This window comes from Gaeumannomyces tritici (genome assembly GCF_000145635.1).
Source record: "Gaeumannomyces tritici R3-111a-1 unplaced genomic scaffold supercont2.2, whole genome shotgun sequence".
NCBI lineage: Eukaryota > Fungi > Ascomycota > Sordariomycetes > Magnaporthales > Magnaporthaceae > Gaeumannomyces > Gaeumannomyces tritici.
In genome coordinates, this window is record NW_008804546.1 from 5,161,270 (window position 1) to 5,186,428 (window position 25,159).

At 58.3% G+C, this 25,159-nt stretch overlaps 10 protein-coding genes across 11 annotated transcripts; 4 read left to right on the top strand and 6 right to left on the bottom strand.

Moving 5' to 3' along the window:
* Nucleotides 1-224: 224 nt before the first annotated feature.
* GGTG_04280 (integral membrane protein) lies at nucleotides 225-3,498 on the bottom strand. Its single transcript, XM_009222074.1, has 4 exons — nucleotides 1,928-3,498; nucleotides 1,790-1,851; nucleotides 1,443-1,692; nucleotides 225-1,371 (listed from the first exon to the last, which is right to left on the bottom strand). Exons 1-4 carry the CDS (start codon nucleotides 2,231-2,233, stop codon nucleotides 517-519), a joined length of 1,473 nt encoding a protein of 490 aa, XP_009220338.1. The 5' UTR covers nucleotides 2,234-3,498; the 3' UTR covers nucleotides 225-516.
* Nucleotides 3,499-3,844: 346 nt separating this feature from the next.
* On the top strand, nucleotides 3,845-6,923 carry GGTG_04281 (hypothetical protein). The gene is made up of 2 exons (XM_009222075.1): nucleotides 3,845-4,887; nucleotides 4,967-6,923. Exons 1-2 carry the CDS (start codon nucleotides 4,821-4,823, stop codon nucleotides 6,361-6,363), a joined length of 1,464 nt encoding a protein of 487 aa, XP_009220339.1. The 5' UTR covers nucleotides 3,845-4,820; the 3' UTR covers nucleotides 6,364-6,923.
* On the bottom strand, nucleotides 6,685-9,358 carry GGTG_04282 (hypothetical protein). The gene is made up of 8 exons (XM_009222076.1): nucleotides 9,105-9,358; nucleotides 8,870-9,027; nucleotides 8,542-8,800; nucleotides 8,171-8,452; nucleotides 7,623-8,065; nucleotides 7,444-7,504; nucleotides 7,063-7,375; nucleotides 6,685-6,985 (listed from the first exon to the last, which is right to left on the bottom strand). The coding sequence occupies exons 1-8, from the start codon at nucleotides 9,183-9,185 to the stop codon at nucleotides 6,858-6,860; spliced, it is 1,725 nt and encodes a 574-aa protein (XP_009220340.1). The 5' UTR covers nucleotides 9,186-9,358; the 3' UTR covers nucleotides 6,685-6,857.
* A 356-nt stretch (nucleotides 9,359-9,714) lies between these two features.
* Nucleotides 9,715-11,281, top strand: GGTG_04283 (hypothetical protein; the record flags this gene model as incomplete). The annotated part of the gene is made up of 3 exons (XM_009222077.1): nucleotides 9,715-10,596; nucleotides 10,660-11,201; nucleotides 11,270-11,281. The coding sequence occupies exons 1-3, from the start codon at nucleotides 9,816-9,818 to the stop codon at nucleotides 11,279-11,281; spliced, it is 1,335 nt and encodes a 444-aa protein (XP_009220341.1). The 5' UTR covers nucleotides 9,715-9,815.
* A 658-nt stretch (nucleotides 11,282-11,939) lies between these two features.
* Nucleotides 11,940-12,578, bottom strand: GGTG_04284 (hypothetical protein; the record flags this gene model as incomplete). The annotated part of the gene is made up of 3 exons (XM_009222078.1): nucleotides 11,940-12,011; nucleotides 12,155-12,328; nucleotides 12,567-12,578. 3 exons carry the CDS (start codon nucleotides 12,576-12,578, stop codon nucleotides 11,940-11,942), a joined length of 258 nt encoding a protein of 85 aa, XP_009220342.1.
* Nucleotides 12,579-12,929: 351 nt separating this feature from the next.
* GGTG_04285 (DNA polymerase iota) lies at nucleotides 12,930-14,907 on the bottom strand (the record flags this gene model as incomplete). The annotated part of the gene is made up of 2 exons (XM_009222079.1): nucleotides 12,930-14,765; nucleotides 14,854-14,907. 2 exons carry the CDS (start codon nucleotides 14,905-14,907, stop codon nucleotides 12,930-12,932), a joined length of 1,890 nt encoding a protein of 629 aa, XP_009220343.1.
* A 545-nt stretch (nucleotides 14,908-15,452) lies between these two features.
* On the top strand, nucleotides 15,453-16,104 carry GGTG_04286 (40S ribosomal protein S23; the record flags this gene model as incomplete). The annotated part of the gene is made up of 4 exons (XM_009222080.1): nucleotides 15,453-15,582; nucleotides 15,651-15,683; nucleotides 15,747-15,842; nucleotides 15,926-16,104. 4 exons carry the CDS (start codon nucleotides 15,453-15,455, stop codon nucleotides 16,102-16,104), a joined length of 438 nt encoding a protein of 145 aa, XP_009220344.1.
* Nucleotides 16,105-16,589: 485 nt separating this feature from the next.
* GGTG_04287 lies at nucleotides 16,590-18,368 on the bottom strand. 2 transcript variants are annotated; one of them, XM_009222082.1, is made up of 2 exons: nucleotides 18,219-18,368; nucleotides 16,590-18,121 (listed from the first exon to the last, which is right to left on the bottom strand). In XM_009222082.1, the coding sequence occupies exon 2, from the start codon at nucleotides 17,983-17,985 to the stop codon at nucleotides 16,738-16,740; it is 1,248 nt and encodes a 415-aa protein (XP_009220346.1). In that variant the 5' UTR covers nucleotides 17,986-18,121; nucleotides 18,219-18,368; the 3' UTR covers nucleotides 16,590-16,737. The 2 variants fall into 2 exon arrangements, with proteins under 2 accessions (XP_009220346.1, XP_009220345.1); XM_009222081.1 differs by having other exon boundaries at nucleotides 16,590-18,036; nucleotides 18,100-18,368.
* Nucleotides 18,369-18,698: 330 nt separating this feature from the next.
* Nucleotides 18,699-22,925, top strand: GGTG_04288 (JmjC domain-containing protein; the record flags this gene model as incomplete). The annotated part of the gene is made up of 1 exon (XM_009222083.1): nucleotides 18,699-22,925. The coding sequence occupies one exon, from the start codon at nucleotides 18,699-18,701 to the stop codon at nucleotides 22,923-22,925; it is 4,227 nt and encodes a 1,408-aa protein (XP_009220347.1).
* A 439-nt stretch (nucleotides 22,926-23,364) lies between these two features.
* Nucleotides 23,365-23,809, bottom strand: GGTG_04289 (hypothetical protein; the record flags this gene model as incomplete). The annotated part of the gene is made up of 2 exons (XM_009222084.1): nucleotides 23,365-23,603; nucleotides 23,698-23,809. The coding sequence occupies 2 exons, from the start codon at nucleotides 23,807-23,809 to the stop codon at nucleotides 23,365-23,367; spliced, it is 351 nt and encodes a 116-aa protein (XP_009220348.1).
* Between the last annotated feature and the right edge of the window lie 1,350 nt (nucleotides 23,810-25,159).

Genomic DNA, 25,159 nt, shown 5'->3' on the forward strand with positions numbered 1-25,159 from the left:
TCCTGGGTGTCCAGGTTTACAAGCATACTTCCTAATCGGGACAGGCCGCTCCTTGGGCCCGACCGCATGGGCATGTGCCATACAGCCGAAAAGGCCAAGTTTAACTCAATTCGAGTGAGCTGGCACGGCTGGCAGCCACTCCTGGCTCCTGGCAGCCTGCCCGTGACATAATCAGGGTGCCTGACCTTGAGGCATGAGGGCTACGTAATGTAGCAAGGGGTCATGGCTAGATGGAGGCATGGGGTTGCAGCGAAAAACTCTGCCGCGCCTCGCCAATTACCGTCATTTTATTGGACACCCCGCGAAGAGGTGCGTGCTCAAACGCGGGGGAGAAAGATTTGGGATTTGGGTGAGATGCAAATGATGAGTTTCTTACTCCTCAAACATCAACATTCTACCAAAGCCTTTTAATATGATCGCGGCAGATCTACAGGGAGCCTTTTTGCTTGGAGAGCAACACGAAGCCCTTTTATCTATATATATTACACACAAGGTGGCGGCAATTTCTTTTGGAAATCACGCCTTCAGCACCGAGCCGATGACGTTTCCTAGGACTCCCCGCACCCGCGGCTGGTTCTCAAGCGCGCAGGTGAAGACGACAGCAGTGCTGGCCGCAAACAACAGCGTCTCCCTCCACTGCTTGTCGAGCGAGTAGCGCCTGGGGAAAAAGGTGGCCAGGGCCCGCGGCGCCACGAACAGCGCCATGTCCTTCCTGCGGCCTGCGTGCTCGATCAGGATGCTCCAGCCGCACAGCGCGCACCCGACCCCGACGCAGAGCCCGCCGTCGATGCGCTGCCGCGCCGCCAGGTCCCGGTCGCCACGGACCAGGAGAGACGGGCCGAGCCTCGTGCGGGCGAGGCAGACGCCGTAGTAGAAGAGCGTGATGAAGGTGCCCAGGAACGCCGAGGACCGCGACGCCGAGACGGCGGCCCGGGCCAGCGACCGGAGGTTCGGGTTGCGGGCGACGATGAGCAGGTTCAGGGGCATGTAGGTCGCCATGGACCAGCGCCAGGAGCGGTAGAAGCGGCTGAGCGCATGCTGCTCGCACGAAGCCCCCGCGCCCATGTGTACCATCTCGCACGGAAACGGCACTGACTGGCTCGGGTCACCCCAATGGAGCGGCCATTTATAGTCAGCGCACATGGCCTGCAGCAGAGATGCCTGCCCGTTGTCTTGGCCGTAGAGCAGCTCGCCGCTCCTGCATCGCCTGAGCGCCTCGAGAAGCCGCACATCGACGGCAGCCGCGGCTCCTATCCATTTGTTATATCCCGGGGGAAGACGATCTGGAAGATAGATCCAGGCCCACATGATCGCAGCACACGCTGTCGCGAAGATGGCCGGGTCCGTAGTCCTTTCCACGAGGCGATCGGCCTGCGACAATCGGTGGGACTGGTCAGTATTCGCCTCGAGTCAAGTTGAGGATTAATTTTTGACTCCCATACCGCTGTCCACTTCCCAGCGGCGATTCGCCGGCCTCTTCGTTGTGACCAAACCTCACCCACGATAACATCAACCGCTCTAGTGGCGGCAAAGAGAGTCAAATCCAGTGTGCGCCCAGCCCAGCGCACCGTCACGGCCGACCCGGCTTCCGCCGACGGGGCGGCCACGTCGGTGAAGGCTGGGCTATGCTTGGATTGGAGAACTCTCAGACTGCACCAACCTGCCACAAAGGTTGCAAGCCATCGCGAGATCCTGGATGAGAAAACGAAGGGTGTCAAAACATGGTGCATAAGCACCCCCTCATGGGTGGCGGTGTTGAGGTCCGGCCGGAGAGGCTCCAGGTGCATACCTCGTCCTGGCCGGTTTTGATAAGGCCCGCAGTAACTTGTCGACCAGGCGACTTAGAGGCACCTACGGAGGCACACGGGGTGTTAGAGCAAGGCCTAGGCTCCTAGGACTGCGAGATTGCGGACAGAGAGATTCGTGCCTGGAGTAGCGTAGTGCCGCCAACTAGGAGTGCGCAGAAGGTGGGAAACCTCTGCGGGTCTAGACCACCACATAGGATATGGATAAGGGCCCGGAGAAAGGGAGGCCGGGGCTGTTGCGCCGTGTTCTTGAGATTTCGCCCCCTTGCAAAAGTCTGGATGACCAGCGTCAAGACGCGGGGCGCCACCGAAGAGCCGTAGCCCAGAGCCCAGGCGCGCAGCATAGGCCTCAGCAGCGGCGGCACGCTGCGGTCCCATGCCGCCCTGCCAGGAGCCCTGAGGGCCCTGGGGGCCTCATGGAGCGCCATCAGCTCGAGACTACGAGATGGGCGGCTGCGACAACCCAGGGGCCACAGTCGGTCGGGCACCGCAGTCGGCCCGGCCCCGGGATGGCGAGGCAGGGTGGTGGGACGCTAGAGCGGGGAGCGCGAGGTAGGAGGGCCACAGGATGGGATCTGGCGAGGTTCGGTTGAGACGAGCCCGGGCAGTGTTGATGAAAGCTTGCGGACGTTGGGGCGGGATTGGCTGCGTCCAGGCGCGCGGTGCAGTGTTAGGGGAGGGAAAGCAAAGCTGGGCTAATGTGTGACGTGCGCAAACGCGTCGGCGAGATGCTAGTTAGGGAGGGCCCGCTGTTGGGATGGATGATGCAACCGGCTGGCAAGGACGACGACTGCCTCCCACGGGCCAATCACGGACGGGCTCAACGACAGATCAGGTCATACAGCTGGGTGTGGCGCATCAAACAGCCGGACGGAGGGGTGGCCAGGTGCAGACGAGCGAGCAAGTGCGGCGGCGGCGCGTCATGCGCTTAGACCCGCGCTACGGTCAACAGCCCCCAGCAACGCCCGATTGGCTCCGCGTTGTAATCACGGCCGTTCGTTTGGAGGTGGAAATCGGAGCCTTTCTGGGTGGACAACAGACGGATGGCTTGTCGTGCAAGCGTGCAGGACGCCCCTTTTGGCGCAGGTCTGATACAGACACACGTGCAGGTCCTTAGCGAGATGGATGCGGTCGCCAAAGGGTGTGTGGGGTTCTGACCGAGGTGCCGGTACGGGCAACGATAGCGACTTGGGGCTCTAACTGAATCGAACGGGTCGGGATAGTGCCTGGTGTTGGTAGCTGCCCGGACAGCTCGACCAAGGAAACACGAACAAAACAGCCCATGTTGCAATGTGCTCTCTCCTGTCCAGCTGGACGACAACTGCAGGTATCTTTCGGCGAGAGAGTCCTCTCCGCGCTACTGTGTCAATCAACACTTGGGGCCAGCTTGATAGCCCGAGCTCTGCATGCACTGGATAATGCTGCGTGCCTTATTTGCCGAATTGGGCAACTGTGCAAAGTATGGATGTCATCATGTCGCAATACCTCGTGGCTTTCTGCCTTCCCGCCACGTGATGTGACACACCTCAGCAACCTCCCACAGCAGGCCTCCCAACCTGGCGGCTCATCTATACTTAAGCTCGAGGTAGTTGCCCAAGGAACAGAGCCCGGAAGCAACCATAGATAAGATCGATGGTGCTCGATGCTGCGCGCCTCGCACAGAGCAGGCGCTCGATTGCAGCGCGCAGGGAAGTGCAGCCATCATGGACGCGACTGGAATGGGGCCCAGGTCGGGAGGCCCACGGTGGAGCTCACGCGGCTGGATTTGGCATGTGATGCTGTGGAGCCTGGTCCCAAGCCGGGGCCTCGCAGCTTCCAAGACTGCAGCCGGATGGGGCTTCAAGATTCAAGTTGGACTGCAGGGGCGGGCCTTTTTCAATGGAACCCCAAGACCCCAAGCCAAAAGACCCTAAAAGCGTGCTGCCGTTGCCCGTACGTAAGGCGTACACGCCGCGCGTATGCCGTACTGCGCTGTGAGAGCCGTCTTTTGCTCGCCTTTTGCCCATCGCCGGCGCTGGCTGGGCGGTCAGGGTGCAGATGGTGAGGGCGCTTCGGTAGCTGCCCAGCCAGCCCTCGAGGCAGATCCCTGCGAGTCATAGCAGCTGTCGTCCTCCAGGCATTGATGCGCAAGAAATTAAATGGGTTGGAGGCGGCCAGACTTGCCCAAGTCAGTCAGTCGCCCGTCGCCTTCCCCACAGCCCATCTAAATACCCCAGGTCTTTCTGCAAGGCTTGCGTGCGAATGCGCTCCCAAGACGGCCCGTCCTCGTGTCTTCAGCCCTCTGATTTTCTCCCCTGATTTTCTCCCCTGACCTCCGTGCCTCTGCCATTGCCGACTTCAAAGTGCAAGCGTGGTGTTTTGCTCTCTTCAAAGTGCCGTCGCCATCAGATTAATAAATACGACGTGCTGTTGCTCCCCCGCAGCGTGGCCCAGCGTGCTGGTACGAATAATCAGCGACAAAAACAGTTGGGAAGTGGAAAGGGCAAGCAAAAGAGTCACAACTGGTGACTTTTTAAAATACTTTGTCCCTTTTATGTCCGTCTCTGCAGCTTGAGCCTAGGCTGGCTGGCTGGGGTACAACAATACCTAATAATTTGGTCACCCGCTTGGCAGGCTGCGGTTGCAAAGCTGCGCATTGTTTTTATTTTAATTATCACATGCCCCAGAAACACACCACAGACCCCACTACTGCCTCCTCCCTCGAAAAAACACCAGCAAGCCAACAACGCTCACCAGCCACCGCCTGGCGATATTGACCTACACTTCTGTGCTGCCACCACCGCGCTGCCACCGCCTACTGCGTTCGGTTCCATCTCCGCTCCCCGCTACGCCTCTAATCACCGCCAGGCTCCCGCCAAAGCCCGCCTGCGACGAGCCCCTCGAACCGCTCCCCGGCGTAGGCTGCTCGGGCCATGACTGCTGTCGCACCCGCCCGCCGGTAGCCTCTACCCTGCCCGCTCCTGATCTCGACGACACCGCCCCCGAAGCAGCGACGCCGACGGACAACTCGCACCCATGCTGGCCATCCAACATCCCAGAATGGGTTCGACGCAGCCGTCAGACCCCGACCTTCCGTTCGGATGTAAGTGGCGCTCCGCTCCCTGCGGCCAGTGTCTCGCTCATTTCCACCGCCGCTGACCAGGTTGCCGTGCATTCCGCAGACGCTCTCGATCCGAGCCAGGAATTCCTATTTCTCGACGCTCCCGAGCCTGCTCCAGGAGCTCCGCTCCTCAACGAAAACGATGCCCGCTTCCTCAACAGCTTCTTCGAGGACATGACCTCGAACGACTTTGCCGGGACCTCGTTCGGCGAGGGCCTAAACTTCAGCGAGGACTGGCTCAGTCTGCCTCCGCAGTTCATGGGCACCGCTACCACTTTTGGCCAGCATCCCGGCATCGGTCTCGGCTCCCCGATCCAAAACCTCACCAATGTTACTTTTGAGCCGCTGTCGAGCCCCTCGGCCTTGATGCCGCCACCTCCTCCGCCCCAGATCCAGTCGGCTCCCCCGCCGCCACCCCTACCGCCACAACACCATCACCAGCACCAACACCACCAACAGCCATCACATCTCGAGCTCGAGCTGGAGCACACCCCCGCCGACGTGCTCGCCGCTGCAACTCTCCTCCAGAACAGCTCAATGCAAAGACCTCACAGCCACGGAAGCACCTCTAATAACCACAACTCATATGGCCGCAGCGTATCACTCGAAGGGCCAGTCGAACACCAAAATCATGGCATCGTCAGCTACAGAGAAGAGAACCGGCGAGGCTCCCAGGCCCCCGCAGTGGAGGAGCACGATCGTGCCTATCCGGAGATGGTCTTCGCCGATCGAACTGACGTGAGACAGGCGGCACCGACACCGCCCAGGCCAAACAACCCCCCAACGGTCGAGGTGCGCTGGGGCTCCGACCAGAGCTTCAATAAGGTCGGCTTTATTCCGAACTCGACAAAGGAAACCGGCGAGGCCCTCGAGACGGAGTGTCTCAAGTATATCGAGTGTTTCGAAGTCAGCCGCAGCGCCGCCAACACGCGCCCCTCGAGCCCTGTCGCAACTCGACCAGGCACGCCGTTGAAGCCCACGTCACGGCCCCTTCCTGTGCAGGTCAAGGCGGAGCCGGACACCGCGGCTCCGCCACGGAAACGACGGAAGAGCAAAGCCAAGGAGGAGTCCGATGATCTGGAGCAGGAGGAGGAAGAGCCACAATACGCAACGCCCAAGCCCGCCCGGAAACGGAAAACCAAGGCAGACGTTAGCTCGGCCGAAACGCCAACATCGGACGTTGCAGCGGGCAAGCGCCGCAAGTCCAACGCCAACGGCGCCGCTAAGCCACCGCGCGAGAACCTCACGGACGAGCAGAAGCGCGAAAATCACATTAGGAGCGAGCAGAAGCGACGGACATTGATTAAGGAGGGTTTTGACGACCTCTGCGACCTGGTGCCCGGACTCAAGGGCGGCGGCTTCAGCAAGAGCGCCATGCTAACAATGGCTGCCGACTGGCTCGAGGAGATCATGCGTGGGAATGAGGAGCTGAGGCAGGCATCCCGTTCGTACAGCTAGCCGACATTTTGGGCGGTGCGCACGCCGCGCTATAAAGCAACCGAGGATGGGCAGAATGCATCCTCGTCTCGACGATACCCCTGCTACATGAACAGCAGCAATAAAACGCGAACAAGGCAAGGAGCTGCACGAAGTACCAGCGATGCACAACAGGCGTTTTTTTTTTTTTTGGCGGTACGGCCGGGGCGGAGTTTTGGCTTGGAACTTGCCGAGGGAAGCGTGCAACCAGGGCATTGAGCGCTTCCCTTAGCTAGTGTTACGATATACTTTTCTTGGTATAGCATCATTTGCAACGAGGCGGGAGATGATCACGGGGCGTCATGCGGCGGCGGCGAGGCAGCCCCTGGAGACCACATGCGGCCCAGGGAGCTTGGCTTGATTTACTTGCTTCTTGTTCTTTTTGCTACATGATATCGTCATTTATGTTGCATTAACAGCGGTAACTCTCTTGATGACCCAGGGAGCTGCCCCCCAGTGTAGCATATTGTTAATATTCACCGAGACTCGGGACTATCCAAGTCTTCATCCACCCCCAATAGAGCGAGTACGCTCACGTCCGATCCTGTGTCGCCTTTTGACACTTCCTCGTCGTAGTGTACCGTGATGACGTCGTGAACCTTGCCTGCAAGCCTCGAATGCTCACGTCAGCTTCAGTTACAAGCTACGCGGTTGTTGATGAGGGTAAAAGACTTATCCTACCGGCGAGCTTCACTGTGTACTCAATAAGAGCAGATCCGTAGGAGACCTCGAGGGCTCCTGCGATCTTGTGGTACCGATGAAACCAGGTCCAGTGTACGCCGACCTCGTTGAGCGCCTCTTGGGAAACGCGATTCTGGTCCAGTCTCAGGCGAGCAATCTTGATTGTGTCCCCGTCCTTGTACACTGGCGGCGGCGTGCTTGCCGAGTGGCCGTATATGACCATTTCCTTGTCCGGCTTCTTCCCCGATTTACTTTTGGGGATGTTGTACACGAAGTCCAACTTGGCCACATCGATTTCGGGATAGGACTTCCCCTGTCAAAATTGATCGATTAGTTCAAAGATGGTTGATGTATATGCAGACAAGGAATCTGTACACTTACCTTGACGATGAACCAGTTCATCGTCTTCACCAGGCCCTTCCACCCACCCCTGTCTCCGTATCTAAACGAGGGGATAGCCCCACGATGTCAGTAAATAGCGCATTGCCAAAAAGCCCCGGCGGCGGCAACCCAGAGGAAGAGAGCTTTGGCATGAGGGAAGAAAGCTGCACAATACTCACTTCTTGGACTTATCGTGGACCTTGTCGTCGAAGGGCACGCTCAGCTCGACACCGTAGCTCTGCCTGGCAACCCGACTGGTGACCTGGATCTGGCCCAGGTGCGGGGCAACGCTGCGAAGGCCCATCATAGCTGCGCCGCGCACGACGGCGGTCCAGGGGCTCCCGGGCTGCAGAACCGCGATGCCTTGGTGATCGACAGCCTCCTGGACGCGTCTGCGCAGGTAATTGCTCTCGCTGAAACCGCCGACCATCAGCACCGCCGCAACCCCATCGCCGGCCGCTTCGATCTGACCCCGGATCAGGTCTAGGACATGCTGGATGATAGGCTCGAATATTATTTCGGTCATGTCCTTTTGTGGCACTTCGAACTGGCGCTCGGGATCTATCGACCGATCGACGACGAGCACCATCGGCGGCGCCTCCGGGCGCCACGTCTTTTTGTACTGTTTTGCAAGATTTCGGTTAGCACTAATCCGCCTCCCTGGTGGGCAAAGCGGAGGGCTCCTCTGAGTTCCAAGAGTAAGGTGAGGTGTAGATGCTCAACATACCGTTTCGAACTCCTGCATCGGTTCGCAGAGCCTGGCCTCGTCCCAGTAAGTCGGATTCTTGTTCTTGAGGTAGTCCCTGAATCTTTTGTTCAGGATCGTGGACCCCCATTTGCCTCCATTGCCCTCGGTCACCTCCTCGACCATAAGCTCACGCATTTGAGTGACCTTGTACGTGATTAGATCCACGGTGCCGCCGCCGGCGTCGCAAACAACGTATCTCTTGCCAACCTCAAGCATTGCCGCATCTTTCTTGTCGACCAGCGTATAAATTGCAGCGGCTTCCTGGGCGCATCCAGCGAATCTTAGCAGCTTGACGACACAAACATGCTCTCCCCAACGCGAGGGCAGAGGAGCAATTCTTGGAAACTCACCGGCTCAGAGACCACTTGAGTCTCTCTATCCCCCCGAAACCCGGCGTCACGGGCTGCATTCAGGGTCTTGATCTTGGCCGATTCCGTCCATATCGCTGGGACCGTGATGACAAAGTGAATAGGCACGGAGCGCAGGACTTCGGCCGAGAATCGATCTGTTAGAGTCTCCCAGACATGCTTATGGAGGCATTCCAGGTAGATTCGGGTAAGTGTCTCCGCTTCTGATGCGCCGGGAGGGGTGTCGTCATCATGGAGTCTCCTGTTGGTTTTCAACCGGCGGCTGTTAGAAAGTCATTGCATCAACTTGAGGCTATCAAAACAAGCATACAGCTTAAAGAGCTTTTCTCTCGCTGCTGTCTGATGAGGGATTTGGAACCCCCATTGATAGGTATCACCCGTCTTTAGTAGCTCCGAAGGCACCTTCGGGCTGCTCTTCTTGGTGCCGTCCTCGCCCGGCCATAAACCGATGGTGTTATGCGTGAACGGCTGCGGGAACTTGTGTTAGTACAGTTTTGCATGCCGTTGGTGGGACTAACTGCCTGCTACCCCTTAACGTAACTCACCCTGGACGTTTCCATCCAGCATACCCCCGTGAACGTGGTGCCAAAGTCGATGGCCACGATGAGCTCTCGATTGCCCCCCATGCTGTTCTGCTGTTATTAGGATGCCCCGCAACCTCCTCGGTTTGGTGTTCGCTTTTTAGAAAAGGAGGAATCGACGCAGTGTGTTTGGTATCCAGCTGCGGGAAACCGGGCTGTTTCGGGCGAGGGTTCCATGCCCGATTTGAACCCGTTTTTCGGAGGCTCTTTTGGGTATCCTCATGTTAGTTACCCCGGGGCCATTGGCTTCCCTTTGGCTGTTGACGCTGGGCTGCAGCAAGATATCGGAAACAGGGAGTACCGGGGCGCCTGACCTTCCATCACTGGCTATAACCAATGATTGCGTGACATGCCATCGAGGGGCTGGCTGGTCGCTTGCTGGGCTCGGCTGCAGGAGGCACTTGGCTAACCATTACAGCCCAAGCAAAATGGCACATTGGGCTCGAGCTTGGCACCTGTTTACCCAGTGTATTCCGAGGTCACCCTAGGTAGCAACCTAGGTACCTAGCTAAGCACACTGCTTTCTGCCAGTGGGTTTTTATTCTTCCTTCCATTTAGTAACGTACTTTTGATTGAAATCCCCGCGGAACTTTCTCCATTCGGCATGGGAAAACTATCTTTTGCCCCACGATCCTTTGCTATCGCTCCAGAGCGGCAAAGAAGCCGAGCGCAACGATGACAGACTCCCCGGCCTCTCCCGGCCACTACAAACCCTCTCAGGACATCGAGCCGCACAAAACCCGAGATGATGTGGAACGGCCGCAGGCCGATCCCAATGCCATTCCTACCAAACAGCCAAGTGCCAACCTTACCGAACAGCCGGATGCTGCCGGCACCGTGCTAGAATCTATTTCCGCCAGACTGAAGGCGAAGGATGACGAGCTGAAAGTGAAGAACGATAAGCCGAAGCCGGAGAACGAGGGAAAGGTAGAGGGCGACGAGCAGGAGACGACACACAAGAAGCTAGAAGCGGTGGAAGACGAGCTGAAGGCGACGCACAAGAAGCTAGAAGCGAAGGAAGACGAGCTGAAGGCGGCGCTCAAGAAGCTAGAAGCAAAGGACGACGAGCTGAAGGCGACGCGCGACCACGTTTTCCGGCTGCAGCCGCTACGCGCGGACCTGACCGAGGATGAGGCCATCGGCTCATATACCAGGTTGCACCAAGCCGTCGTGTACCTCGTCCGCAGCCGTTTGAAGCCTGTTCTGGAAGCACTCAAGGGCGGCCGCCTTCTTAGCTGTCGCCCCGTACCCGACCAGGCTGAGGCGTTTAAGGATCTAATTAAGGACGCCGCGAAAAAACACCTTCAGCTCGCCGGAGCGGACGAGTACCATGTCATTGCGGTTGTGATGGAATTTCTGCACAGGGAGGTTTTCAAGAAGCCGTTTGGCTTCGTCTCCGAGAATGAGATGGACGTCTTGAGTGATGCTTTTGGGCTGTTAGTCGAGCTCCGCAAAGGTAAGAGTCTCTCCGCTGCAAACATAACAATTATATCTTCAACTAACAAACCGTCCGCAACAGAGAACTCCTACTGCGAAGACTGGAAAAAGGAGGCGTTTGCCGCATTTGCCAGCAACCCCGACCGTAAAAACACGCAGGAGCATATCAAAACGGTGGCCAAAAAGTTGTGCCTCGTTCTTTCAGCAGTGTTCGACCTCCCCAACAGTGCGCAACCAACAAAAAAGACGATGCGGGCAGAGGCACGCAAATCTTTGCTAGATTCGGTTCGCGACGACATCGTCGCTCCGGCCGTAAAGCTCGCGAGCACTCTCGAGCTTGCCACCAGCGTTTACACCGTCCAGTGGCCAACGGGCGACCCAACGCGGGAGCTTGGGCCGCATCACTGTTTCGACCTTGCAACCGGCACGAAAGCTGTAGCCCCAGAGGCCGCACCCACCAGCACCGCAGCCGGCGGAGCCTTACCCCCAAAGCTCATGCTGCCGCCCCCAGTCCACTGCGAACATGGGTACTTTTTTGAGGTGGCCCCCGCGCTCATCGTCCGGTCCGTATACTGGCCCGGGGGTCACACACATGCGGAGGCGCGGACGCTGTGCGCGGCAACCGTACTCGTGCAAAGCGACGGCAACGTGGATGGGGGGGAGTACGGGACGATTCTGGACTGGCTTGCTAGGGCAAGGAGTAGCCATAGTATAAGGGGTAGAACGCATGTCGTGGCTTCTAAGCTACATTAGACCACATACGGGGTGGGGGGCGATAGCAGATCCGGGACGAAGAGCCCGGGGAGGCCTCCTAAGAGCGACGACCCGCTCGGGGCGAACTCGGCAACGAGTAGCCTACTCGGGGGCGAACTCGGACATTCCGCAACGAGTCGCCTGCTAGCATGGAAACCAGAATGGGAACACCAGTCGCAATCCAACGGAGCAGCGGACGAAAGCCGGCCTAGATTTCAACGAAGACGCAAGGAATATGAGTAGGAAGCCACTCAAGTATTACTGACTATTTTTCGAGGCAAATTGCTGTTAAGCATATTATGGGTGTTCCTCCATTGTTGCTGTCGGGTCTAAAATAATAATCACCCACAAATAAAGCGAAGGCTACTTTCTTTTCTTGAAGCAGTCAAGTAGCGAGGCCCGGAAAGCTGGTTTCGACTTTCACCACACCGCACGTCTGCTTGGGAGCGCCAGCGCCGGCAGGTGCTTGCGGGGGATCAGTATTAGCCGCCAACACACACCCTATGAGACGACGAATGGCCGCCTAAAATGAACCATGTTGACACCGAGGGCAGAGTGAGTCACGGATAGGGTGCCCAATACGCGACTACGCCCCAGGCCTAGGCTGCCCTAGCGAGCGAAGCGCAAGGCCCAGGCCCTTGCCTCGGTGCCCGGCCTCTCTCTCTCTCTCCCCTCCGGAACCTCTTGTCGCATGTGTTAGTGTGCCTGGTTGGGCTGGGGCGCCGTTGCGTCCATGGCCCTCGCCCGTCCGAAAAGTCGGAAAGTGAGGCTTCCCAAGCATGCGCTGGCGATAGTTATCGGGCCGGACTGAGAAGGTGACATACTCTCCTAGGGGTGGGGTACGCAAGGTTGGGTTGCACGAAAAGGGCGGGGACGGCCTGTTGTAAAATGGAACCCCTAAACCCCAACTCGATGCCTTCCTTCCACAAGCGACACGTTGAGAGGGCCATGCATGCAGCAATCTTGGCCAGTAGTGTGTGATCGGACCGCCCCAAATTCTAAGCCCAGCCAGCACCATCGAACCCGTCAGGCTTCGCTGAGACTCTTCACGGCTCAAGAAAGGTGCATAGGCATGTAGGTACCTGCCTTCTACCTCCCAAGACTTTAAGTCCATCGTCGGAACCCCGGACGTTCCCGCCGGACTGGCATGGGGTAGGGGTTTGTGTCTGCGTTTAGGTTGGCAGCCCAGAAAGTTCATCACGAGCCCCGATCCCAAGTATCTGATTGCTCACTTACGAGGGGAAACATATCCATCATTTCCCCCCATCATTGATTTAAGCTCTGGAACTACCTGCGGCGAGCACGTTGGCACATCAGCTCAGCCGCGGCGAGGCTTTGCCTTGATTCTGCAACTCGCTATGCCTGCCTTGACCATTGAGAGCCCACCTCCCTGCCGGTTACCTCCACCACTGCCTGACATACGTGGACGAGGCATATGGGACCATCGAGCCGCCCATGATGGTGGCCGAGTTGTTGGCCACTGGTGTGTATTTGTGTGTTTGGCCATAGTGGTGAAAACTGTTTTGGGGATCTGGGCCGGCCGGCGCGCGGGCGCTGACAGTGGCCGGCACGGCCCTACCGCGTCGTATATTCGTGAATTCATTCATCATCTAGCAGGTGGTATCTGTAGTGCGCCTCCAGGGCGAACGTGGGTATGGCGTGACCGCACGTCCGGCAGCGCTGGGTGTCTTGATCATCCCAGAGGTCCAGCTCATCGTTACCCTCGAAAAGATCGTCTTCGGCGTCACCTAGCACAGACATCTCCAGAAGCCCGTTCTCCTGGGCGTTCTCGTCATAGTTGGGCAGCGGCTTCGGGCTACTAGTCGATACTGTCGGGGAAGGTTGCTGCCCCTCCTCGGGCGCATCGTCGAGCACAGTAAACTCGCGCCGGAACTCATCGCGCCTCTTGAACATGGCGGCGATGTCGCGGCCACTGCTGCTAGCGCTGTCACCAGCGGCCATAGTTACGTTGGCGACACACACATTCAGAAGTCCAACATCGTAGCCGCCGCCGCCAGGTCTAGGGGTCGCAAGACGGTGGAACATAGGCATCAGGCTCTCTTCGACAAGGCGCTGCGCGAGCTGATCCACGGGCTGAGTGAGACTCAACAGGAAGCCAGGGATGGGCTGGCTCCGGCTCGCCCGGCCGTGGTTGTAGTTGTATTCACGGCCCTCGAGTGAGCCGTCGTGTCTGGGTCGTGTCGTGAGGCGTAAGGTTTTGGGGACGGCGATCCACTTCCGAGCGGCATCTGCCCCTGCCGTGCGTGCTGCGCCGGTGCCACTGCTGCCGGTATCCTCGGCCAGGTCGGCGCGCATCCGCGTGATGAGCGAGGCTGAGATTTTGTCAAGCTCCCGCTTTACCTGGACAGCAGTGTTTAAGCCTGCGCTGGCATAGGTGTCTTCGATGCTAATCTGCGCCGGCACATCGCTCGCTTCTTTGACCTCCGAGCGGTCCTGGCCGTGTAGCAGCGCCCACGTCTTCTCGCCTATTCCCCTTTCCATCCCCGATGGGCGGAGGAGCTTCTCTATGAGCTCGGGGCCCATGCCAGGGTGGGTCCTTAGCTGTCCCACAGTCAGGGGCTCCTCGTTATCCCCTTTCTCCTTTTTTGGATGTGCCGCAGCGCCGTGTCTGCCACCGCCAGCTTCTCGGCTGCTGGCTTCCCGCGAGTGGGATACATAGCTTTCCAGCACGCTAACCATCCTGCCTCCGATGCCAGGCACACTGCGAAGACGGTACGGGTCTAGAAAGGAGCTCAAATCCTCTTGACTACGAGCCAAAAGGGTGGTCTGATTCCGGGGCTTGTTCAGACTCCCGACCAGCTTGCTAAGGGCTTTATTGGTTGCAATACCGCAGGCGCATGTGTATCCCTGTTTCTCGATCATTTGACGCAGATAAAAGGCCAGGTGTGACGCGAGGCGGCTGGCGGACAGTCCCTGTTGGGAGGAAAAGAGTGGCAAGGGGGCAGTGCCGTCTTCGAGGGTACTGTTTCCGGGAGCAACAACACACCCCGCAAACGTTGTAGCATCAAACGCGAAGCCAATCTCGGGATCTGTCTCGGAAAGGCAGAAAAACGAGCGGGCGAAGTCATGGGGGTTCAGCAGCTGCAGGTTGTACGCCACGATGTCGGTAACATCCAAGAATATCTCGTCCAGGCCGAGACGCTCAGCCCTCAGGTTGTGGCCACACGAGGATCTCAGCACCCGATAGAGAGTCTTGGAGACGTCTCGGAAGGGTGTCAAGTCCTCCCCGTTAACCACGACCAAGTCCGGGCATAACTTTTTGGCCTCTGAGATGAGGCCGAGCTTCTTGACGCCGCGAGCCCTTGCGGCATAGTTGCACGTGGCGAGGATGCTCTTTTGCTTGATCCCCAGCGGCCGAGATTTTAGCGCAGGATGTTTGTTCTCGACCACTTGAGCATAAAAGCAGTCGTAATCCTTCAAGTATTATGGGTTTGTCGGCACTCAGCAAGGCCTCCAGAATTGCATCACCTACTTCATCTGTCGAAGTTGATAGCCTACTTACAAAATGGAGTATGATTCTCTTTAGTTCAGTGACTGGATCTTTCTGGCCATCCATAGCTGCCGCGCGAAGGTGATGGAAAGCATGGCGTGAGCAAACCGATGCCTGCTCTCGAAATCTGTCAGGTCGCGAGCTGATCAGGCGCGAGGAGCATCCCGAGTCTCGTGTGGGGCTGGGGCTGAGGGGAACGCAGCGGGCGTGCAGGACACCGTCATCGGCAGAGAAATTGAGCAAGGACAAGAGACTACCTATCAGACCTATGTAGATATTAAGCCAAGTCCAGGGAGAGAAATGGAGCAGAACAGGAAGATTTACTGAAGAGGAGAGGCAAACGGATCCATAGTGCAATGAAAGAAACCGACAGGGGAAGCTGCGGGTAGGTACGTACCCTGAGAGACATGTGTTAGTCAGCTATGGGTCCCGCACCTGGTACCCCACACTAGCCACAACTGGCAGGGCGCGCCCACACACGAAAATTTGGGAAGGAACAGAAATTCGTCTGCTCGGCCTTTTTGACCTTGTTGCAGAACCAAAATCATCACCCCGAAACACCACGACGACAACAACCAGACCCGAATCGCCGACATTCGAACACTCTCAAAATGGGAAAGGGACAGCCAAGAGGTCTCAATGCGGCGCGCAAGCTGCGCAACAACCGCCGCGAGCAGCGCTGGGCTGATCTGGCCTACAAGAAGCGTGCTCTGGGCACCGCCTTCAAGTCCAGCCCCTTCGGTCAGGCCCCTCCACCACAACGCCCACAAAATCACGAAAACCGTCGCTAACATCAGTACGAAATAAAGGCGGCTCATCACACGCCAAGGGCATAGTGCTGGGTAAGTGGCCTTCTCGACCGTCGCCAACATCTTGATCAGAAACTGACCAGAATGGCGTCACAGAGAAGATTGGTGTCGAGGCGAAGCAGCCCAACTCGGCCATCCGGAAGTGCGTCCGTGTCCAGCTCATCAAGAACGGCAAGAAGGTTACGGCTTTCGGTGAGTCAGCTTGCAAATCCGACGGCGCGACCCAGACGGCGCAGACGAGGTGCGGTGGGCTGATATGTGGATTCAATGCGCAGTGCCCAACGACGGTTGCCTGAACTTCGTGGACGAGAACGACGAGGTCCTCCTGGCCGGATTCGGTCGCAAGGGCAAGGCCAAGGGTGATATCCCTGGTGTCCGCTTCAAGGTCGTCAAGGTCTCTGGTGTCGGCCTGCTCGCGCTGTGGAAGGAGAAGAAGGAGAAGCCCAGGTCGTGAGCGGCGGATGGGATCGGCTGGGGCTGTCTTCGCTCCAATGTCGAGGTCTCTACTCGCTTTGGACGGAGGGAGGCTCAGGTGATGCACGACAATGGGTTCAGGGTGATGTTGTGGCCCACGTGGGTCACGTCTCCTGTCTGCTCTTCGTGGAAGGATGCAAATCCAGGACTTGTGCAGCGAACGGATTCAGGGCGACACGGCGGTCTCGACTCAACGTCACGGTCTCCTGTCTCTGATCGCATTTTGGAAGGAGTATCGAGGTCTTGCACGGCGAATGAACTCGAGGGGAAAACAGGGTCATCGGGTCGGCACACGGAGTCATTTTGATTGTTTGCATTGCTCTCTCCCGGGTCAGGGTCGTCGGCTTCACTGGCCGACATGGTCTACGAATAAAAAGATCATTTTCCAAGCGCAGTACAGCAGCAACCCGTCATCTGCCGCGACACCCCTGGGCCAGCCAAAGCACCGCGGGGCCGGGCATTTCGGCTTGGGCTGGGGTACGAATGTTGTCATCCCCGTAATCGCGTCTATAATCGTGTCTATATTATTGTACAGGCGACAGCTCGTGGCCGTGGTATACATCAACTGCCCACTCTATGACGCTATACAGAGGGCAGTATCGAGTCTCCATTTTCAGCTAGAGACTTTGTTCTCAGCCTCATCGTCCTTGGTGTAGCGAACGCCATAGTCAATGGCCAAGCCAGCTGCAATGGCCCCTCCCGTGATCCAACAACCATTGACGAACCACCACCAACAATCTTTGACGCTCTTGAGATTCACTCGCTTGATCATGAGGCCTAGAGTGACAGCGGCGCCTCCGCAGCTGCCGATGAAGAAGGCCGGCCCAGCACCAGCGGCAGCACCCGCCCCAGCGAGAAGAGCGATCTGGACGGCGGCCAGGCCGGTAAGAACCTGCTTCGTCTGCGCATCATGCTTCAGCGCGATGCTCTTGATGCCGGCCTTGGCGTCATCCTTGATGTCCATGTGGGCGTAGATCATGTCGTACAGCACCGTCCACGCGACGTTCGAGCTGTAGAGGAGACCCATGGCGGCCAGGGCCGAGCCGTTGGACAGCACGTCGACGCCCAGGGCCGGGAAGCCCATGATCGCGCCCCAGGAAAAGGTGAGCCCAAGGACGAACTGCGGGTAGTACGTGACTCTCTTAGCCAGCGGGTACCCCGCGACAAGGACCAGGCTGGGGACGGCGTAGAAGAAGCAGGACGCCGGGAACTGGAGCAGGACGGCCAGGCCCGTCAGCAGCTGGGCGCCCGTGAACACGAGGCCCTGGAGCGGGGTGACGGCGCCGCGCGCGATGGGCCGCAGCCGGGTCCGGGCGACGTGGGGGTCCAGGTTGCGGTCCCAGAGGTCGTTGATGGTGCAGCCGGCGCCGCGCATGACCAGGGCGCCCGTGAAGAAGAGGAGGCTAGTCCCGACGACGGCGCCCGGGTCGGTCATGGGGGTGGTCATCGGGGCGGCCATGAGGGTCGAGAACAGCGTGGGGAAGAAGAGGTAGTAGGTCCCCGCGGGCTTGTCGATCCGGATCAGCTCGCCGTAGGGCACCCATGCGGCCGGGAGGCGCGACAGAATCCATGACTTGGGCGGGGCCGGGGCCAGGACCGGGGCACCGGTGCTTAGGGCCGTGGGTTCGGGGCCTTGCGATTTCAACGGAGACTCCTGGTTGAGAACCGGTAGGGGTGGTGCAAGGGCAGTCTTGGAGGCGTGATAGCACGACAGGCCTACTGGGCGTGGGCTATGATTCCTCAGCCCAAAGGTGCCGCTGTGCATCAGACTCGGCCGAGATGCCCCTTTGGCCGCCATATTTGCGCCCGTCAACGAACATGAGACCAGCCGAAGCCGCCTCAGGATGGGCGAAGCGATCATCGGTGCTGCACGGGGACAGCTCCCATGTGACCGGATGAAAGAGTAGAGGTTCTAGGGGCCAAGTTTAGTAAGTTGCTAGACTCTCATTAGGCGTTCAGAGGCATGCGGAAGTACCTTGTTTATGTGTGTTAATGGACTTCTTGTAAGGTCAACACCTAAGCATACATTACCTCAGATTCTCCTGGCGCTAGTGAGGAGGGCAACAAGGCAAGTCAAGGGTCAGACGAGCCCACCTGGGTGTAAACACCTTCACGATACCTCAGCATAACCAACCCCCTGGATGGCTCGAACGGTCTCAGCATAAATTCATCGTACCCACCATCTCAGTCACTTCTCGAGCCTTTTTAAACCATTTCCGTTTCTAAGGCGCCTCAAGCCACCGTCTTGAACGCACCTTCACTGGCGAAGTGCCCCGCTGTTCCTCCACTAGGGCTGCATGCATGAGATGCCCTGATTGGCCAAAACACTTTTCGGGTAGATTGGCCTGTGCTCTCAACTTACCCGTTGCGACAGGGACGCGCTTTCAATTATTTTGAGCGCGCTCGGGAACCAATCCTTGCTTCCCCGCCGAAACACCTATCTTTCATCATTGCCCGCGCATTACCGCATCTCGCCCTGGTGTCGCCTCCATGCCTACCTCGCCGGCTGCTTTTGCCTCGACGCCCACGAGCAGAATCGCAACGTAGGCGCAGGTGACTGGCGCACCGCGCAAAATGCCGAGCTCCACGCACCCACAGGCCAAATTCGACCCCATCCCGCCGGACCTCGACCTCGAGGCCCTCGTCGAGAACACGCCAAACTTCGAATGGGTGTTGCGCGTGCCGGCTGCTAAAATCCACCGGCTCGGGCCCCAGGGATTCGAAAAGCTCGTCCTCCTCCATGTCATCCTCGGCGGAAGACCGTTGGTCATCGAGAAGTGGAACGACCGGATGCCTCGCTCCGTCTTCAGCGCGCAATGGCTCGAGGCAACATACGACAAGAAGGAGGAGGCGGTGCGCGACATCGGGTCGCAGTCCGACATGCGCATGACCATCGGCCACTACCTTCGCTCCATGAAGCAGCTCGCGAATCAGTGGACCCCATCCAACTTTCGCGACGAGCGCCGCCAGAGGTTGTATCTCAAGGATATCGACTGCCCTCCAGAGTGGCACGACCGTCTGCAAAAGATCCTGCCGGCCAACGTGTTTTACATGAACGACAACATCGACCAGCGGGGCCGCCAGCCTGACGCCGATTCTTTTGAGGACCGTAGCATCGCTCCATCCGGCGATCTCATGAGCTCCCTCCCCGAAGAAATGCGCGCCCAGAACCTCATGTGCTACATCGGCCACGAAGGCACCTACACACCTGCTCACCGCGAGATGTGCGCGAGTCTGGGCCAGAACATCATGGTAGAGGCCTCCACTGACGAAAACGGCGAAAAGGCCGGAAGCTCGGTGTGGTTCATGACCGAGACCAAGGACCGCGAGGTTGTCAAGGAGTTTTTCCTCTCCATGCTGGGCCACGACATCGAGATCGAGAAGCACTTTGCCCAGATCAACGCATGGAAGAAGGCGACCTTCCCCGTATATGTTGTCGAGCAGAGGGTCGGAGACTTCATCCTTGTTCCTCCCCTCGCCCCCCATCAGGTGTGGAACCGCGGCACACGCACGATGAAGGTTGCGTGGAACCGAACAACCGTCGAGACGCTGGAGATGGCGCTACATGAAGCCCTGCCCAAGGCAAGGCTGGTCTGTCGCGACGAACAATACAAGAACAAGGCCATAATCTACTATAGTCTGAAAAAGTACTGCAGGGACATTCGCAGCTTGGAGGAGAATCAGGACGCGGGCTGGTTGGATATTGGTCAAGATATTATGCGAAACTCTGCCAGGTCCAAGCAGATGATGCATGATTTTAAGAAGCTGTTTTCACTGTTCACCGAGATCCTGGTGGGAGAGATGTTTGGGCACAAGGAGACCAACGTCGAGTTCATCGAGTTCGACTCCAACATCACATGCTCCTACTGCCGCGCGAACATCTTTAACCGCTTTCTTACATGCAAGCACTGCGTTCGGGTGCTCGTCAACGGCGATGAGGATACATACGATATCTGCATGGAGTGCTACACCATGGGCCGGTCGTGCGTCTGCACCTCCAACCTCACCTGGTGCGAGCAGTGGGACTGGGCCGAGCTGGTGGAGAACTACGAGACCTGGCGCACAATGATCATCACCGACGATGGATACATCGACATCAACAACTCGCCCCTCCCACTCGAGATTGCACGGAGGAAGAAGAACAAAAAGTCGCTCGCTCAGATTTGCCAAGAACAGCTTCGCAGGCGTCCATTCAAAGACATCACAAAGATTGATGAACCCGAAGCGCAGGAGCCGTCCGACGTCGAGGTGGACGACGAGGGACGGCCGGTCAAAAAGAAGAAGGGCCGGAAAAAGAAGAAGGGCGAGGTCTACCGCTGCCACGTGTGCTGCCACAAGGACAACACGTTCCGCCTTGCCTTCTGCTCGAACCAGGGCTGTACCGAAGCATACTGCTACGGAACGCTCTACCGGGCCTTCGATATGATGCCGCAAGATGTCATGGCAATCGAGAGGTGGAAGTGCCCCAGGTGCACTGGGATCTGCAACTGCGGCAGCTGCCGGAGGCTTGGAACAACCACCCCGTACACCCCCAAGAACACCCTCCTCGGCCACGATACCAAGCGGATTGCCGACGACAGGAGCATCGAGCTGCTAGTTGACTTCCGCATTCACAACCTCAACTGGCTCAAGGCGACCGGTGAGGAGGGCAGGAGCCAAGACTCGCGTCGCATGCAAAAACTCAAAGAACAGGCGGAAGCGGACAAGGCCAGTTCGAGTCGGCCAAGTGCCGATCCCACGGTACCCGGTGACGGCGCAGTGCAACCACCGGCGACGAACGGTTATGGAGACCAAAGCAATATCCTGGGCGGTGCTCCTGTTGCCGGTGGCCCAGCGGATCAACAGGCACATGGAGCGGAGGACACCACGCTCGCCGATCTTGCAGACCAGTCTGCTTTTGCCGATATGTCAGCCTACCCAGAGCCAACAGGTGGTCATGACAGGATGCTGGGACTAGCATACTACCAACAGGATGATAGCCCTGATAAGATTCTGTTCGACGAGTACGAGATGTTCTCGGCCGAGGATCTGCAGCAGGAGGAGCAGTCTGAATTTCTCAAAAAATCGCTCCGGGCGGCCAAGCGGAGGGCTAGGCTCCTGGACGATAACGACCCCGACTTCATAGGGCCTCGGTCGCACAAGCGCAAGAGGCCCCGGATGGACGAGGACGTTGCTGCTCTCTATCATGCCATGGTGGACCCGACTTTGACGGATGACGTTACTATGGGGGGCACAAATGGCGCAGACGAGGGAACAGCTGCCGACCCGCCCGACGCAGCTCCTGGCGAGCCGGGCGGCGGTGAAGATGATATCGACAGGCAATATCTGCCATACGAACCAAATCAGCCGACTCTCCGCCACGCCAGACCGACAATATCGTACCTGGAGCCGGAAATGAACCCAGAGGACGAGTTCAACGAGATCATGGTTCCGAAGCAACCCAAAGGCCCCGAAGCTGGAGATGTGGTTGATAGCATGGATCCCATAGATCTCGCCGCCGGTGCTCTGAGGACTTTGACTGGCGAAGGCGCCCCTCAACCTCCACGCCGTCGCCCTGGGAGGCCCAAAGGACCACGGAATCCGGTGCGCCTAGCGGCAGCGGTTGAAAAGGAGCAAGAACCTCGGACCCGTCATTCACGGACTTCACTCCTTGCCAGCAAAGGGCTGGACAGGATTATTGATCCCGACGACTCGGATGCCAATGCAAACGAGGAAGAGATCTCGGAGTTACTTGCCATGGAGCTTGACGGCCCCGAGAGCCAGGGTCCTACTCATCCAGAAGCCAGCACCCCGGCCCCGCCTCGGCGGCGAGGGCGACCACCGAAGCAGCGGACCGTCATGGACACGCCGGATTCGGCGTCTCGAGACGCTCGGCCGACGCCTGCGCACTCGGCCGAGCCGAAATTCTTGTCCATGAAGGAGCGTATGGCGCTCAAAGGAAAGAAGTTCAAGATCAAGGCACGCAAGGGATCCGAGTCTGTATCAACACCATCCAGCTCCGTGCAGGTGGAGAAGCCGAGCCCCGTGCCGACAGCGGGACAAGGGGTCGAGCAGCAACCTGAAGATCAGCCCAAGGAGCCCGAGGATCAGCCGGAGAAGCAGTCTGAACAGCCTGAGCAGCCCGAGAAGCAGGTCGAAGTTCCAAACCCTCGTCCTCGCGGTAGGCCCCCTCGCGTCAGCCAGACCCACCTACCGGAAGAGCCCAAGGCGCGGCCTAAGGAACGCCGGCCTCGAGGTAGACCGCCCCGGGTACATAAGGACGGGCAGCCGGAGGCGCAGCCTGAAAAGCACCGGCCCCGAGGCAGGCCGCGAAAGGAGGACAGTGGTGGTGTTGACGATGACAACTTCATACCTCGATCGCGGCAGCAGACTTCCTCGCAGGGACAAGCATCCTCGCTAGAGCAGACGTCACGCAAGCCCAGCCAAACCACATCCACCACCAATAGCGTCGAGCCTCGGCACAGCCTTGCACCGAGCGCCGCGAAGCCAGTCGCTGTGCCGCCCCGCCCCCCGCCGCAGGCGGCTGCTCCTCCCCAGCCTCCTGTCCCCAAGGGCCCTACGGTAGTCAGGCTCGGGGATACCGACTCGGAGTCCGACGGCGGCATGTTTGTTGACAACCACGGCTTTGACGATTTGTCCATCTCGGAGTCCGACAACGATTCCGACGACGAAGACATCCCCGCCCATCAACCCGTCTTTGCCGCCCGCGGAGGTCGTACCGGCATGTCCACTAGGGGCGGGCCACGCGGCGGGCCTCCTCGGGGCGCACGCGGCATTCGAGGCGGGCTCGGTGCACGCTAAGAGAAGCGGGTAACACTTGTTCGCAAGGTTTTTTTGAGTTGTCCGCTACAGGCTTGGGTATATGTCTGATCGAATGCGGATCTGAGTCTGCATATTAGTTCCAGCGGCATTTGTCACTTTGGTCGGCAGGAAGCGCAGATATTGTGTTTTGTTTTGTGCTCTTTGACATAATTATACCACCCTGCGCATGTTTTGATGACAGCGCGCTGTTATTTATGAGTTTAACCGGCGCAAGGTTTTTCGTGGACGCCCGCTCATGTCAAGCCAGAGCGAGGTTCTGTATCGCATCCATATCGTACACATTGATAATCATTCTGACCAGCTATCGTTTGCGCCCTCGCTCAGGACCAAGAAACACCAGAGAGCTTCCCTCGACGCGGAAGCCATTGGCGTGTCAAGCTGCGTGACCAAATAGGTTATCTCCTAGACAGCCCCAGCCTCACATGCCGTCACCGTCGCTCGTGCCGGATTTGCTCGTCTTCTCGGCGTGGTGCTTGGTGCGCTCCTGGAGGCTCTGGATGTGCTCCTTTGTGTGCTGGTCCTTGCCGCCCTCGCGGTCCGCCTTGACGGCCTCCTCGCTATCGGACGCCAGCTCGGCCTTCCAGTGGGCCTTGCCCTGCTTGTGCTTGTTGATGAGATCGTCCTTGTGCCTGTGCACGTCGTGGGACTCGTCGTTGTCTGGTAGGGCAGGGTGTGAGGCCGAGGCTTAGCGCCTTAGTTTCCTTGCAGGTGGTATGAATGACAGGTAGGCTTCATCAACGGGGGAGCTTACGGGACGTCTCCTTGTGTGCCAGCCGCGAGGTCGTTGCGAGGCCTCTCCTGGAGACCGTGGCGGCGGGACGGCCGGCGGCGGCGATGGAGCGGAGGAGCATGCGTGACGACATGTTTTGGATCGAGGTTTGTGGAAGAGGGGTTTGGTTTGGGCAAACCGAGAAGATGGTGTGGACGGCAGCGCAGGTTACTTAGTAGGTTGAGAAAAATTAGGTGGCAAGGTGGTGCGGTTGATACACAGGGCGTTTGCTTGTGTGTGTGTGTGAAGGCTGGAGGATTGCCGAGCTTTCCGTGCAGAGATTCGAGTTTTTGTGATGCAGAAAAGATCAGGATGGGTTTCACAATTGGAAATTGGGAGTGGTTAATTGGCACGTTGTCCTCGGAACGACGTTCCTTTTGTGAAGGCGCGCCTCGTGCCATGGCGAGTTCTCCCTTCCATGTAGATGACGTCATGATTGCTAGATGCACGTCAAAGCTCACGGCCCCTTTTTTAAATCATGGATGGCTTTCTGTGGCCCGCTTCTAGACCCAGCTCGAGACGTCAAGGTTCAGCAGCAGCGCATTTTCTTTTTGTTGTTCCTGGTTGGTTCAGGTATGGTGGCATGCAAGTGTGGTCTCGCGTCGGCCTGGGAAAGTTTGGGATCTCGCAGTGATAGGTGCCAGCGATCGGTGCTCCGTCAGTGAGGCGGCTCGTTGGCTGCTTGGCCATTTCCTGGTCTTGGGTGTACCGTACCCGGTTGCAGGACACGCACATCGAAACCCTAACCCCAATCATCAGCCCCAGCATTTAGACCGCCAAAGCGCAGCCCTGGCGACAGTGCGCGTTACTGTCTTGGATGGCGTTGGCTGCGGGGGCTCGCCAGGGTATCCTGGCTCCCCCAGCTCTGTCCCGCTCCCCCATGTCGCCATTCAAACGTTCAAACGACATGGCACCAATACTGACGACACCAAAAACTGTCGGCCGCATTCCACCCCTCACACGAAGCCGTCCCTACCTCGTCAGGTCTCAACGAGAGGTGCCCGCATACGGCGTGGCCGGCGGCGGCGGCCACAAGCACGAGGCCAGGGCACACACAACTCTTTCTTTTTCTAAAGCTCACCGCAACTGTGCCACCTCTACCTGCGTCCACGATCCAATGAAAACCGGAGGTGCAACCGATCAATGGCAAGAGCCGCAAAAGACTGCCACCTCACTCCCCCTTCATCGCCCACCCGCCATTAGACGCGCCCGGCCAGCCGCACCTGACACTGACTTACCGCTAGATGGGGGCCAACCACCATGTATGGCACAGACATACTTGGCATGTTACCTCGCTCATCGGCTATAACAAAAAAAAACCCTATCACCATTGGACAATCTCCATACCAAGGAGGCTGTGTAGGACAACAGGTGGACAAGCTGCCTTTTGTTCCTGACCTCTCGTTGCGCAAACTGATACCAATAATCCAAAGAGAAGACCCAC

What these genes read in the sequence shown, in the direction of transcription:
- GGTG_04280 (XM_009222074.1), bottom strand. Translation starts at nt 2,233, where the DNA reads ATGGCGCTCCATGAGGCCCCCAGGGCCCTCAGGGCTCCTGGCAGGGCG. An exon ending in GCGGCACTACGCTACTCCAG is followed by an intron (nt 1,852 to 1,927) that starts GCACGAATCTCT and finishes GTGCCTCCGTAG; the next exon opens with GTGCCTCTAAGTCGCCTGGT. An exon ending in TCAAAACCGGCCAGGACGAG is followed by an intron (nt 1,693 to 1,789) that starts GTATGCACCTGG and finishes TTTCTCATCCAG; the next exon opens with GATCTCGCGATGGCTTGCAA.
- GGTG_04282 (XM_009222076.1), bottom strand. Translation starts at nt 9,185, where the DNA reads ATGGGGGGCAATCGAGAGCTCATCGTGGCCATCGACTTTGGCACCACG. An exon ending in AGAGAAAAGCTCTTTAAGCT is followed by an intron (nt 8,801 to 8,869) that starts GTATGCTTGTTT and finishes GAAAACCAACAG; the next exon opens with GAGACTCCATGATGACGACA. An exon ending in TGAACTGGTTCATCGTCAAG is followed by an intron (nt 7,376 to 7,443) that starts GTAAGTGTACAG and finishes CAATTTTGACAG; the next exon opens with GGGAAGTCCTATCCCGAAAT.
- GGTG_04287 (XM_009222082.1), bottom strand. Translation starts at nt 17,985, where the DNA reads ATGATCGCTTCGCCCATCCTGAGGCGGCTTCGGCTGGTCTCATGTTCG.
- GGTG_04281 (XM_009222075.1), top strand. Translation starts at nt 4,821, where the DNA reads ATGCTGGCCATCCAACATCCCAGAATGGGTTCGACGCAGCCGTCAGAC. An exon ending in CCCCGACCTTCCGTTCGGAT is followed by an intron (nt 4,888 to 4,966) that starts GTAAGTGGCGCT and finishes TGCATTCCGCAG; the next exon opens with ACGCTCTCGATCCGAGCCAG.